The 13,291-nt window shown below is 50.5% G+C and overlaps 1 protein-coding gene across 1 annotated transcript in view; it reads right to left on the reverse strand.

The window, feature by feature from the left end:
* Window positions 1-13,291, reverse strand: part of NUP214 (nucleoporin 214) — a 91,745-nt gene that overhangs the window by 23,204 nt on the left and 55,250 nt on the right. The window contains exons 28-30 of the mRNA XM_029921055.1: window positions 10,817-10,878; window positions 6,934-8,772; window positions 4,687-4,757 (exon numbers count right to left, since the gene is read on the reverse strand). Of these exons, the coding sequence (XP_029776915.1) occupies window positions 4,687-4,757; window positions 6,934-8,772; window positions 10,817-10,878 (1,972 nt within the window). The remainder of the gene's footprint in view (window positions 1-4,686; window positions 4,758-6,933; window positions 8,773-10,816; window positions 10,879-13,291) is intronic.

The raw sequence follows: 13,291 nt of genomic DNA on the forward strand, positions 1-13,291 counted from the left end.
TTTTGCTTGCCCCCATTGTTGCCAGTGACTTCTCCTGGCTTCTTCCCTCGCCAGTACGTTTCCTCAGTCTTCGGCAAGGCCTCTCTTCCGCCTTCCCAAGCCCAGAGCTGACACAAGCCCCGGCCTCTGCTGTGCCACCACGCTCACCTACGGCGGGCTCCTCTCTCTGGGAATCAGTCCCACAAGGCGTTCTGCCACTCTGGGTCCACTGTGACAGAGTATGTTCTCTACAGATGGTCACGGCAGTATTTCTAGACTCATGTGCTCTTCTAGAGCGAGAGCTGAAGTCTATTCCCCCGCTTTACAGCCGGCTGGGATCTTAGGACTGCCTTGAAACACAGGATGTCACACAAGTGATGCCCTGTGACAAGGTCATAAAAGGTTATAGCTTCTGCCTGCTCCCTTTCTTGAAATTTCTCCTGGGAATCCAGCCACCACGCTGTGAGGAGGCCCAGGCCACAAAGAGAAGCCACATGCTGACATTCTAGCCGAGAGCTCCAGTTAAGTGCTGAACTGACAGCAAAGCGACCACTGGATATACGTGAATGTGGCTGGGGTTTGGGGTCATTTGTTACGCAGCACTAGACAATTAGAATACCTACAGGATAAGTGTGATTTCGACACTATGTGGCTTTCGCCTGGTGCTCCGACAGGAGGCGAGGTCTCCTGTATCCTGGCCAGAGTCTACCTTCTATTCTTAGATTTTCCTGAGGATACTCCCATCACCTGACAATGCATACATTTTTATAGTGTGTACAAAGTGCTGGCCATAGTCCTACAAATTAAGGAGACAGCAATGAGCGCAACACGGAAAGCCCTTTGTTTCAGTGTGAAAAAAAAAAAAAAACAAAAACAAAACTGATTTGAAATTTTGGCCCCTCCAATCACAGACCTAACTTCTGTGAAGGAAGAACACGGGCAGGGCAGTGGGGCTGGTGACCAAGACGGAGTTTACCGCAGTCGGCTTCAGACCTCTCAGCTCAACGTTACGCCTGTGGGGCCCCCACGCGGCTCTAAGTCATTCATTTTCATAGCTGGATAAGATTCCATCACAGGATAGTACAGACTCATCTATCCGCTGGAATACTGATCAATATTTGGGTGCTTCTAGTTTTCGATTATTGTAACAATATTGGTACAAACACTCCCATGGCCTGGCGTCTGTGCTCGTGAGTTTCTCTAAAGAACACCCATGGGAGTGATTTGTGGAGTCACGGCAGGCAGACTATTTTCCAAGGAGGTTGTGCCAAATCACAACCTGGCCAGGAGTGTCAGCAAACTTCCTTTGCTCTGCCTGTTTGCTGGCATTTGGTATCACTGAGCTTTTAATTTCTGCTGTCATATAGGTGTAGATCTCTTTGCTGCTTTAATTTGTATTACTAATTAGGTTGAGTCTGTTTCTTGGTCCTTTGGCTACCCTTAATTTTTTATATTTTCTTATTTTCCCTTCTCTAAACAAACTGTGATCAAATAACACTTACTGACGCCAGCATCTTTAGGGGCACCGTTCAGTGGCATCAAGTGTATTCACAAGGGCGTGCAACCAACAGCATCTTGTTTAGAAAATCTTCTGCCTCTTTTCTATTAAGTTCACAGTTTTATGTGTAGAGAGCTCAAGAAACGTTGACGCGGAACTGTTTATCACATTTCGAGATTGCAAACATTCAGTATTCCAGAAGGCTCCTCTGTACCCGTGATTAATGCCCTACGAGGAACCACTATTCTGACTTGTGTCATGCAAAGTCTCGCCTGTATTTGCCTCTTTAGGTGACTGTGCTCTCGTGTCCGGCTTGTTTCACTAAACACCAGTCTGTGGGAGTTAGCCTTTCTGTTCTGTAGATGAGCAGTACGTCCGATTTCACTGCTGTATAGTACTCCGCTGTATAAACATATCATCATTTATTCATCCATTCTTCAGCTGATATGCATTTAGGTTGCTTCCTGTTTTCAGTTGTTATGAATATACTGCGGGGGACACTCTTACCCGTGTCTTCTAGTGAGCGAAGACTCCGTCCTTCCTGCTGGTTACATGTCTAGAAGTAGATACGCTGGGGCAAGAGGAATTTTGTGTATCTGGCTTTGACAGCACCAGGAGCTTTTGCAAAGTGGTTATAGGACTTATGCGCCCTCCTACAGCCTGTGGGAGTTCCTAGGGCTCTACCTACTCACCAGCTCTGGGGACTGTCAGCCCTTTCAATTCTAGCCATTTTGGTGGGAGTGTAGCTGTCTTTTTTCTTCTTGATTTGTATTGTTTGTATATCCTGAATATAATTACTCTGCCGGTTTTATAGGCTGCAATTTTCCTATTTCATGGCTTGTTTTACTCTGAAATTAAGAGAGCGGTAATTTTAGTGAAGTCAAATTTTCCTTCTGTCTGAAGAATATCCTTTAGAATTTCCTTCAGGTCTGCTAGGCATAAATTCTCTCACTACCTGTCTGAAAAATGTCTTGATTCCCTTTCACTCTAAAGATATTTTTCTCAAAGTCTAGAAATTCCAGGTAGATAGACTGTCTCTGGCTTTCACTGCCACCGCTGAGAAGTTGGCTGTGTGTCCAACTATTGCTCCTTTGAATGTAACCTGTCTTTCGTCCTGAGCGTTTTTAACATTGCATCTTTATAGTTCTGTAGCTTTGTATGATGGGTCTCGGAATCAGTTTCCTTTTACACATTGGCATTTGTTGGACTTTTGAATCTGTGGGTAACCATTTTCTACTGGTTTTGGAAATGTGTCTTTTTCCCTAATATTGTCATAGATCCTTTCTCTTTCTCTCACTCTTCTGATTAAATATTAAATTTTCTCTTTTGAGATTGTGCTCTCTTCTATATTTTGCATCTGGTTTGCTCTCCGTGATGCATTCCAGATAACTTAATCTGACCTACACTTTAGTTCGAGGGTCACCAAACCATATAGTCCGTGGGCTAAATCCAAACTGCTGCCTGTTTTTGTAAATAAAACGTAATGGAAATGTAATCATGCTCATTCGTTTATTTATTGTCTACGGCTGCTTTTGGGCAGCACTGAGTAGGTGTGAGGGAAGCCACAGGTGGCCCTCAAGGTCTAAAATATTTACTATCTAGCCCTTTACAGAAAGTTTGCTGATTCCTGTTCTAATGTATTATTGCTCTCTGCAGCTGGGTCTAAAGATTTTACATTTCCGGCTGATTTTGAATTTCAATTACATTTTTTATTAAGTTCTATGTGGTTCTTTTTCAATTCAGTATGACAATTTTTATCTCCTATTCTTTACTAGTATGTTCAATTTTGCCTTTTATTTCTACGGAACATGCAAAACAGAGCTGTTCTGTCGTCTGGGCGTCTTGACAAATTTATGTCTGACGTGTGTCTGGGCCCTTGCTCATAGCTCATTTCCTTTGTGACTAATTTAGGCCTGGGGACCAATGTCCTGACAAAGTGTCCGAGGCCTGGACTCAAGTCACTTTTCTTCACCCTGGGTCTGTGCTGCTCTTGGGGGCATCTGCAGACGTCACCATCCTAGGGGCTGTCAGGCCACCTTCACCAGTGGAGACTGGGGAGTCTGGGGTCCTAGCTCGCTGTGGAGGAGAGTCCCCTTTATATTCCCCACTTTGTGCACATCTCGGTGAGCTCTGTCCCTTCATTCTTTGTGGCTATTAAAATGGGAAATTACAATCTTCTCAGATTAATAAATGCCCTCATGGCAAAACTGGCTCTTGTGCTCCAGTCACTTCCACGGGTGCCCATTGTAAAACACCTTGTTCGCTGGCCGGTGCTTTTAGAACTATGGTGTTTATGTTCCGTCTACCATGTTTAGCCATGTCTGTGTGAGGAACGTGGTTTAAATGACTTGATCTGCCATTACCAGCTCAAAAGTGCCAAAGATCACGGACGAGGGCAGAGCCGTCTTCAAAGGAAAAGGATGATGACGAGCCCCACCCACTCTCCTGAGGATGTGGAAGCAACATACATACATGCCCGCTGCTTCATTAATCAATGGACTTGGAAAGCCACAGTGGTCTCTGACCCATCCGAGTGTCTTTCTGTAGGAGGACTCCTCGTGAGTTACTCTGATCTGAAAGCAGCTGGGATGTGAGTGATAATTCCCTTCCTCTGGGCCCTGCTGTCTCCGTGTGTGGACGGGGATACCTAACAGCACCTCCCTCAGAGAGGCACTAACCAGCCCGTGAGCCCAACCGTGAAAGCACGTGAAACCTGTGCACAAACAGATACCCGCTAGCTATACACACTGAAGCCACTCGGGTCACCAAGAGGAGCACATACAGTTTAGGTGAGGGCCCATATGTGATTTCTGTTCAGTATTCTTCTTTTTGCTCAAAAAAATCATTTAAGAAGACAGAATCTATTCTTAGCTCAAGGACCTTAAAAACAAACAAAACACACAAGGCTAAGGAGCAGATTTTAGCCCGTGAACTGTAGTTCGTCAACCCCCGGCCAACAGAACAGGTAGAAGATTGGTAGAAATCATGCACTGTACTTATAAAGTGCTCTCCAAGAGGACTGTCAAAAAAGGGTCAAAATTGTAGTGATTCTCTCAAATCAGAGGCTGACTTCTGTGTCCCCAAGGGAGCTATAGAAGGCAGAGCCTGAGCACAGGTGAGGCTGTCTGCTGGCGGACGCAGCATGAACCGGTCACACACTGTGGGAACACCGTGGATGGGCCTGGCAGGCGGCGGCATGAACGGCTTACCTGGCCGAAGACTGTCCCGCCCGTACTGGCTGCTTGGCCAAACAAAGAACCGGTATTGCTGGACCCAAAACCTGGAAAAGAAGAAGAGAACAAGTTTAGTTTGGAGGAGGCTTTTACAACATCAAGTGTTTTGTTTTCAGATGGCATTCAGGGGGTCCTCGGATACCCGATAAATGGACTGCAGAATAAGATCTGTTTTCCTATCTCGGCAATGGAGAAAAAGGGGAGTAATGAAGACCTGTCTGTGGTCATCGCTAACATTTATCATGCTACAAACTCCAAAACCCGGACAACTGAAGCCTTGCCTCCTGTCAAAGCCCAGGTAGTAGGGACCGCAGGACGGGTACCCTCAGGGGAGCTTTCCCTTACTTGTGGGCAAGGAGTCTTTCTAGCTAATGATTGACTTAATGTCATGCACATTTTTACTGCCTGATTGCCTCTGATCTCAAACACCAGACTCTTTCGAGGTACTTTCTCTTTTTTCCAGGCGGCTGCGATGAACGAGGCCTGGGAAAACCAGGCGGGACGGCACGTTTGTAACCAAAGAGCCCGAGACACGGGGCTGGAAGGCAGGAGTCTGGGGCCATCCTCCGGCACTACTCGCTAGGGGGGTGGGCTCAGGCGAGCTCAGGAACCCTTCCACACCATTACTAGACGAAGGAGGACTGCCTCAGAGGCTCTCACGTGTGTTTGAACAGTCTGATTATACTTGTGCAGGATGGACTGTCAAGTTCAGACTGCAGAGAACAGGATGCGCCCGGGAGCATGCTCAATATCCTTCTCTGTAAGCCTCCCCAGGCTTCCCCCTGCCCCCTGGCTACACTGCTCGAGCGCATTCCCCGGAACTCAGGCCAGCCTCCGGACAGGGCTGCAGGCGCAGCTCAGAACGGTCTTTCTGCAGCCCGTGCTTGTCGCTGACCCCAGTGGGAGCTTAACCAACATTTGTGGAAGGAAGGAAGGACTAAATTTCCTTCCTAATACATTATAGGCCATCGGCAAATAAATTATCACCAAGGGAACGAACGGGCACTTACAATCTTGCCCATCAAGGAATCATTAACCCCTATCCCACCCCCCTGCCCCGCGCCCATAGCCTAACTGCTGATGAAATGCCTTTTCTAAGATAATTATCACAAAGTAAAACTTAAAAATATTTCCAAATTATCCTGTTGATAAGTCGTGGAAGTAAAAGCAGCCGAAACGGGCACCAACAGCGGGTTACATTTTACTTTAAAAAGTAGTAACATTTAGGGGCGCCTGGGGGGCTCAGTCTGTTAAGAGTCCCACTTTGGCTCAGGTTATGATCTCACGGTTCATCAGTTCGAGCCCCGCATCGGGCTCTTGCCGACAGTGCAGAGCCTGGAGCCGGCTTTGGATTCTGTGTCTCCTTCTCTCTCTGCCCCTCCCCTGCTCATGCTCCATCTCTCAAATAAACATTAAAAAAAAAAAAAGGTAGTAACACTTAAAGGTGCCCAGGTGGCTCAGTCGGTTAAGCATCGGACCCTTGGTTTCAGCTCAGGTGATCTAACATCATGGTTCGTGAGCTTGAGCCCCACATCAAGGCTCTGTGCTGTTGGTGCGGAGTCCTTGGGATCCTCTTGGGATGCTCTCCGTGTCTCTCTGCCCCTCCCCTGCTTGAGCCCTCTCCCTCTCAAATAAATAAATAAACTTAAAAAACATAGTAACATGTACAGATGTGTTTTGTTTTGGTTTTTAATTACACCGAAAATCTGAAAAAGCCACTTCCCAAATGTGAGCCTCGGCCCTTCCAGCGAGCAAGAAGGTGGCAGAGGCGGCAGGACACGACACGCTGGGGGGGCAGGGAGGGAACCAGGCAGAGGCACTCCGGAGCCCGGTTCTGGCCCCACGACCGGCACCTCGTGACATCAGCTCGGTCTCCTCGAGGCTTGACCATTTTGGACAGAAGAGCCTCTAAAGCAACTTCCAAATTTCAGTGTTCGTATCTATGAGTCATTCATGACTTGCCAGGGCCTTAAGCTAAAGATGCCTGTGTTCTTCTCCGAGAAAGTGGCATTCGGCTGGCCAGTGGGAGCGTCCGCTGAGCAGCCAAACGGCAGCGACGGTGACGAGGCCAAGGAGGTTCCCGAGGCCGCCAGCACTCCAAGCGGCCTTCTGGAGTATAGAGTCTTTTGTTTTCCCTTTTCTTTTAATTTAAAAGCAAATGTGGGTTTTTGTGTTTGCAAATGTTTCGAGTGACCGAGAGAACAGTCTTCCATAAACTCTTACCTGAAGCTTGACAAAAGCTGAACCCGGAAGACGACGTGGTCGTGGTGGCGGCCGAGGTGCCACCAAACACGGAGCCTCCCTGCCCGAAGCTGGGACTCTGCCCAAACGCGGGAGGGTTGCTCTGGCCGAACAGCACCCCGCCCGCGTTGGCAGAGGATTGTCCGAACGAGAAGGAGCTGGAGCTGCTGGTGCTGGCGGGGGCGCCGAAGACGCTGGCGCTGGTGGACGCGGACGTGGAGGCCGCGGGCTGACCGAACGCGGGCACCGAGCCGAACCCGGGCTGGCTGAAAGAAAAGCCGCCGGCGGGGCTGCTCGTCGGCTGCCCGAAGGCGGGCGCCTGCACGAACGTCGTCTGTCCGAACACCCCGGGGGCCGCCGCACCGAAGGCAGGACTGCCGAAGCCAGAGCTGCTGGCGGGCGGCGTGGCGGCGGCGGCTGTGCTGGTGGCGCTGCCCGCCTGCTGCCCGAACAGGCCCGGCCCGGAGCTGGTGGCCGCCTGCCCAAACATGGGGGCAGCGGACGGGGCGGTGGCTGCAGGACCAGACAGCTGACTGAAAGCAGAGCTGGAGCTGGTGGTGGGCGGCTGTGCGAACACAGAGGCACCACACGTGGCTGTCCCAAACACCGCCGTCTCTGCGGCTGGGCTCGGGGCTGCACTGGAAATGGAGCTGGAGGTCGTGGCGGGACCTGGGGTCTCAACAGCCACGGGGACCGCGCCTGGGAGGATGGCCACAGCGGGAGCAGTCGGCCCGGGCGCCGAGAGTGCGGAAGCAGGGGAGGCTGGCTCCGTCTTGACATCAGGGCCCGCGGTGGCCGTCGGAGTGGCCTCCGAAGCAGGTGCCGCGGGACCACCGCTGGACGCTACGGGGCCCGGGCTGCTGACCGCGGGCTGGGCAAGAGCGGGTTCTCTTTTAACTGAGTCAGAAGTCTGCAAAGGAGCCTGGGGAAGCGGGGCTGACTGTGGCTGCCCCAGGAGCGAGGTGGCGGAGGCCGAGGCCTCGCTGTTGTCTGGCTTCTCTGACGGAGCTGAAGGCGGGGCCTCCTCTGTGCTCTTACCAGAGGACACGGGCAGTGGGGGAGCAGACGCTGAACTCAGGAGGCTCCCAAACGACACCATGGGGAACAATGGAGGGAGGGAAGCGGCAGTTGTAGGGGGCGGTGGGGCGGGTGGGGGCGCCGAACTGCTCGTCGGTTGGTTTCCAAAGGAAAAAACAGTCTTGCTACCACTTAGGGACAGCCCGCCGAAGCTGACGACCCCAGAGGATCCCGCACTGGCTAGGGGCAGAGTGCTGAAAATGCCAGTCGAGGAACTGCTAGAGCCCGTGCTGGTGGCAGCTGCCGGTGGGGCCCCTGTGGTGCTGGTCACGGAGGAGGTCACGGGGGTTTCCGCGTGCTTCCCTAGCACGGGAGGGCTGGTAAAACTGAAGCCCGAGGGGACGGTGGAAGTCTTGGTTGGCTGTGCGCTGGTCAGGCCTGCGGACGGAGCCTTCGTGGCTGGCTTGGTAGAACCATCTGCTTGGCCGACCCGAAGTCCTGAGAAACTCCCCAGAGTCTCTCCAGCCAGAGAGCCTGGGAACAAACACTCTCCCAACTTGGACGGCGGCGTTTCCAGCTTGCTAGAGGTGGTGGAAAGAGTGATTCCAGAAGGTGCCACAGGTCTGCTGCTCGAAGGCGCCGACTCCGCTGGAGGGGCGGCAGCGGCGGCTCCGGCGGTGGTCGCCGTGGTCATTCCCGAGGGCGGCGAGCTTTCGGGAGCCGTCTCATAAAAAGATTTGCCTCCCCCACCAAACGGGAACAACGTGTCGAGCTGGTTTGGCTCTTTAGGTGGGGGTGCTGCCCCTGGCAAGAAAGAGAAACGAGAAAACGGGTTGGATTCAGTGCGACACGCCCAGTTCCAAGCCCAGGCTCCCCTGGACGTTCAGCCCCAGAGCGGCCCCTCGGGGAAGTGGCGCGGGCCTCACAAGGGCGCCAGCTCGGGGCGAGCGCCCAGGGGAGGAGGGCAAACATCTCTCTCGTGGCCACTACAGCACAAGAACACAGCGCTGTCTGAAGACCTGAAACTCACAGTATTGTTCCCAAAAGAGAAAGACAAAGGTATCTTCTCTCGTTCTCCCCTGTGTGCGCTTTCCTGAACAGCACTCGGGACACAGCACCGGCCTACGGACCTCCTGGCGGGCCAGGGGCTCATCCAAAATGGAAGCTCCTGCTGTGTTTTCTGTGCGCTAAGAAAGTGTCAGTCCACAGACAACTATTTTCATGCACAAGGAAGGGCTGCTTCCTAGTGAGCAGTGTCACAGAGGCGGCATGGCCCAGCGGTCAAGGACGGGCGCTCCGCCACGTGCCTGCTGCACAGCTGTGGACAAGCTGCCTCACCTCACTCCCTGGGCCTCAGTTTCCCCAGCTGGAAAATGAATATGGTGAAAGCAGCTACTTCAAAGAGCTGTTACAAAGATAAAATGAAACATAGGTAAAGGTCTGGGCAAACAGTAAGTGGTCGATAAAGAAAGAAAAGTAACCCAATTCGATAGTTTATAAAGTAAAATTGACCTATTACAATGTTTAGTGAGGTTTCCGACTCCTTATTGTTCTAGGAGGTCTGGCTGTCACAAATTCTTGGGAAGGCCACACAGCCCCAGCTTCCGGGCACAATTTCCCGAGAGACCTTGTATCACTGCTGGTGAGCGGAGCTGCCTATGGCTCTGGGCTGTGGTCTCTTCTCGCACTGGTTAAAACGCTTACGGAACTGCCACGGCATTTCACTACCGTCGGACTTCTGACCCTGACGGTTATTATTTTGTTCTTCTTCATCTTTTCAGATCACTGAGTTGTCTTTGCTGGAGAAAGTGGGACAGGGGAGGAGCTGGGCCTCGAGGGCATCCTGCCACATCTACGTGGACAAAGGTTACAAAGACAGTGTAAAGAATCACTATCCTAGAAAGGAAGGAAGGAGACCAGCAACCCCTGAAGAGCCACACACAAACCAGGTTTAGGAAGTCTGCTGTGCTTTTAGCCCCCTCGTCTCCTCCGAGATCTTAAGGGGCCTCCTTTTTTCCCCTAAAACCTCAATACTCGAGCTGGCACAAGGACACACTCAAAAAATGTTAGTTGAATGAACAGACGAAAGATGTCAATGTGCTGGTCATTATAGGGAAAATCTGGAAATAACCTAAAAAGCTGGCAGGTAAAATGGGTTAAATAAATCACAGAAATTATGTAGCCAGGACACACGACATTTATATAAGATTTCCAGTGACACCGGAAAATTCGTAAGAGCCTGTGTTAAAGGAAATAGAGTAGAAGAGGAAATATAAAAGAAATGCAGTAATTGAGGGGCACGACATGTGATTCTCGCATGCATCACTTTCATAGTAAGAGCTTGCTTTTTAAAATCAAGGTAAAATAAACCTAATTCCTTAAACGGAGAACTAGAAGGCACTTAGAAACTACATCTGGTTTCTTTACAGGTCCTCAAATTCTTTTCACCATTAAAAACGTGCGCGTTGACGACTACATGACAACACACAGAGGAAGGGTGTGTTTGCTGACAGGTTACCCACGAGAGAAGAGGACTCTGGTCTCGTAAGGACGAGCAGATGGGGAAAGGGATTCTAATTCACAGGTTAACATCCGCATTTAAAGCACAGCTTTGCTTTTCCAGAAGCAGATCCTTTCCTTGCTCTTAACTTAAAAAGTCAACAGAAGTCCTCCCCTGCCGTTTCGTAAACGCGGCTCATTTCGAGCGCAAGCCATCAACACCAAGCTTGCTGCTGAGGCTTTAAGCGAGACTCGGCAGCGAGGAAAGTGTCGACACATCTGTACAAACACCCAGCACCTGTTCAGAGAAAACACGAAACAGACGCTGCCCCGAGCAGGAAGACTGTACCTTGTGCGGCAGTGACGTTAGAAGACGGGGTTGGTGCGATTATCCCAAAATTAAAGCCAGTCCTAGGGAGCGCAAGGAGAGAGGTTAAACGAGGAACAAACACCGAATGCACAATCTTGCCCTTTGTAATGTTACGTTTACAACTCATTCGTATGATTGACCTGCTCGTAGGGGCTCACGACCAAGACGATGAACGACAGCAGAGTAAACGCGTGGATCTCTAGGAGGGAGCGGCAATCCGGGGGCGAGGCCAGGAGGCCAAGGAGGCCGTGAAGGCCTGGGTGGGATGGCTGGGCTCTGCAGCCGGGCGGGGACCCATGCTGCAGAAGCTAAGCTGTCATGAAGCCGCGCTGGGCGTGGCGCGGGGGCACGGTGGCCAGGGCAGACGAAGTCTGAGTGGGGCAGGGAGGACCCCTTAGAACCCACCCGGAGATCAAAGGGCTCGTCGGGAGCACGCCACGCCGCTAGGGGACATGGACGTGAAGTAGAAGCCACCGTCTCTGCTGTGTGAACAGAATTTAGTTCCTGGCTGGGAAAATCTGGTTCAAAACCTTTGCGAATCGGATTCCTTTTATCAACCCCCCTCTCTCTCCTGATACACATTTTCTTTAAACCGTGAGTCAAGACACCACGGTCAAAGAAGAAATTCGGCACAAGTGTAAACCAGAATAGATGACAAATTTAAAACTATAGTTTTAAAACATAAAGGGGCCAAGCACAGCAAATACAGTATTGGAAGGACTCAGGTTTTCTAACCCAGGAATGCCTCCCTCGAATGGACACAAACCACCCGAGAAGTTGTGTTATAAGCACTTAACACATTAAAAAAAAAACCCTTTCTTTGTCTGAACCTTGGTGAAGAAACGTTATCTAACAGAGGTAAGCCACAGACCCAGGGATCCAAACCTTTTGCCCTTATTTTAAAAATGGGAAGAAGAAAATAAAAAAAAAAAAAAAATTAAAAAAATTTTTTAAATGGGGCGCCTGGGTGGCTCAGTCAGTTAAGTGACTGACTTCGGCTCAGGTCATGATCTTGTGGTTTGTGGGTTCGGGCCCCGTGACGGGCTCTGTGCCGGTCTTTGGATTCTGTGTCTCCATCTCTCTCTGACCCTCCCCAGCTCACGCTGTCTCTCAAAAGTAAATTAAAAACATTAAAAAAAATGTAAAAAAATGAAAATGGGAAGAAGAGTACTCGTTTACAGAAGTGAAGACTTGTGCATGTGCAAAAGAAGCAATAACTCCTGGCGCCAACTTACTCTTTCAAAATGGCTCCAAACGAATTTTGAGAAGGATTTAGGGAGAAAGTATTATAACGTCCCCCCTCAAATTCTATTCTAACCCCCTCCTGCTCTTACTGTGTTAAGGTGAAGGACGTTCAAGAAACATTAACATCAGGGAAGAGACTGTGATTAACAGGATTCCAGTCCCAAAAGCATAAAAGGAAAGGGTTAGAGGCTTTCCTAGTGGAACAGAACCTGCGACCTTTCCACGGCAAAGAACCCTTGACAGGTTTTATCACCTCCCCACAGGACCCAGCTCCCCTCCGGGCACCCTACAGGGGGTTCAACACAAGTGCCTCGGGCACAGAAAACAGGCCCCCTCCCTCTGAGGTGAATCAAGGCTCCCGTGGAGTGAGGGCTGGATGACTCTTCCATTTTTAAACTTGACTTGACAAGTACAGACATCTTCATTCTTAAACCAATGGAACACGAACATTTCCCTGTGTCTACTTAGGACCCAGATTTCCAAATGGCTGTGGTCTTCCACCACCTCCCCCCGGGGGAACGCAGCGTCTTTTTGAGTGGGAAGGCCAATCCCAACGTCACACCTAGCCCCCAGATGGCGTCAGAATGCAAACAGGTCAGTGTGACAGGCTAGAAGACCACCCACAGAGTCTGACACAGACCCACTGCTCAAAGAAAAGGAGGCTTATCCTGGAGAACAAAACAAATATATATACAGTAACACACGTACACACTTGGAAGGGAAAACAGGAAATACAGTTGGCCCTTGGACAAGGCAGGGGTCAGGGGCCCCCACTCCACACAGCTGGAAATCCGCATACAACTCCTGACTCCCCAAAACTTACCCACTAATAGTCTCTCAGTGACCGGAAGCTTTATTGGGACACCGACAGTTGGTTGGCACATATTATGTGTACTATACATTCATTCTTACACTACGCTAAAGAAAAAACATTGTTGAGAAAACTGAAGGGAAATACCTCGATGGTATTATCGGAAGTTACTGGGGAAAAATCCACGTAGGAGTGGACTCCCCCATGTGGTTCAAAGCCCCGCTGTTCAAGGGTCAAGTGCAGATGTGCATGAGGATAAGCTAGTGCTGACATCAGATGTGTCACTGAAGGCAGGGAGAGCTCTGGGCTCACAGACGTTTAAGAAGCAGACACATGTACCTACTGACGGTAAGACTGGGGGAGGCTACCTACACGGCCGCTGGCGGTCTGCCACAAAA

The sequence above is a fragment of the Suricata suricatta genome, chromosome 13, assembly GCF_006229205.1.
Source record: "Suricata suricatta isolate VVHF042 chromosome 13, meerkat_22Aug2017_6uvM2_HiC, whole genome shotgun sequence".
In the NCBI taxonomy this organism is placed as follows: domain Eukaryota; kingdom Metazoa; phylum Chordata; class Mammalia; order Carnivora; family Herpestidae; genus Suricata; species Suricata suricatta.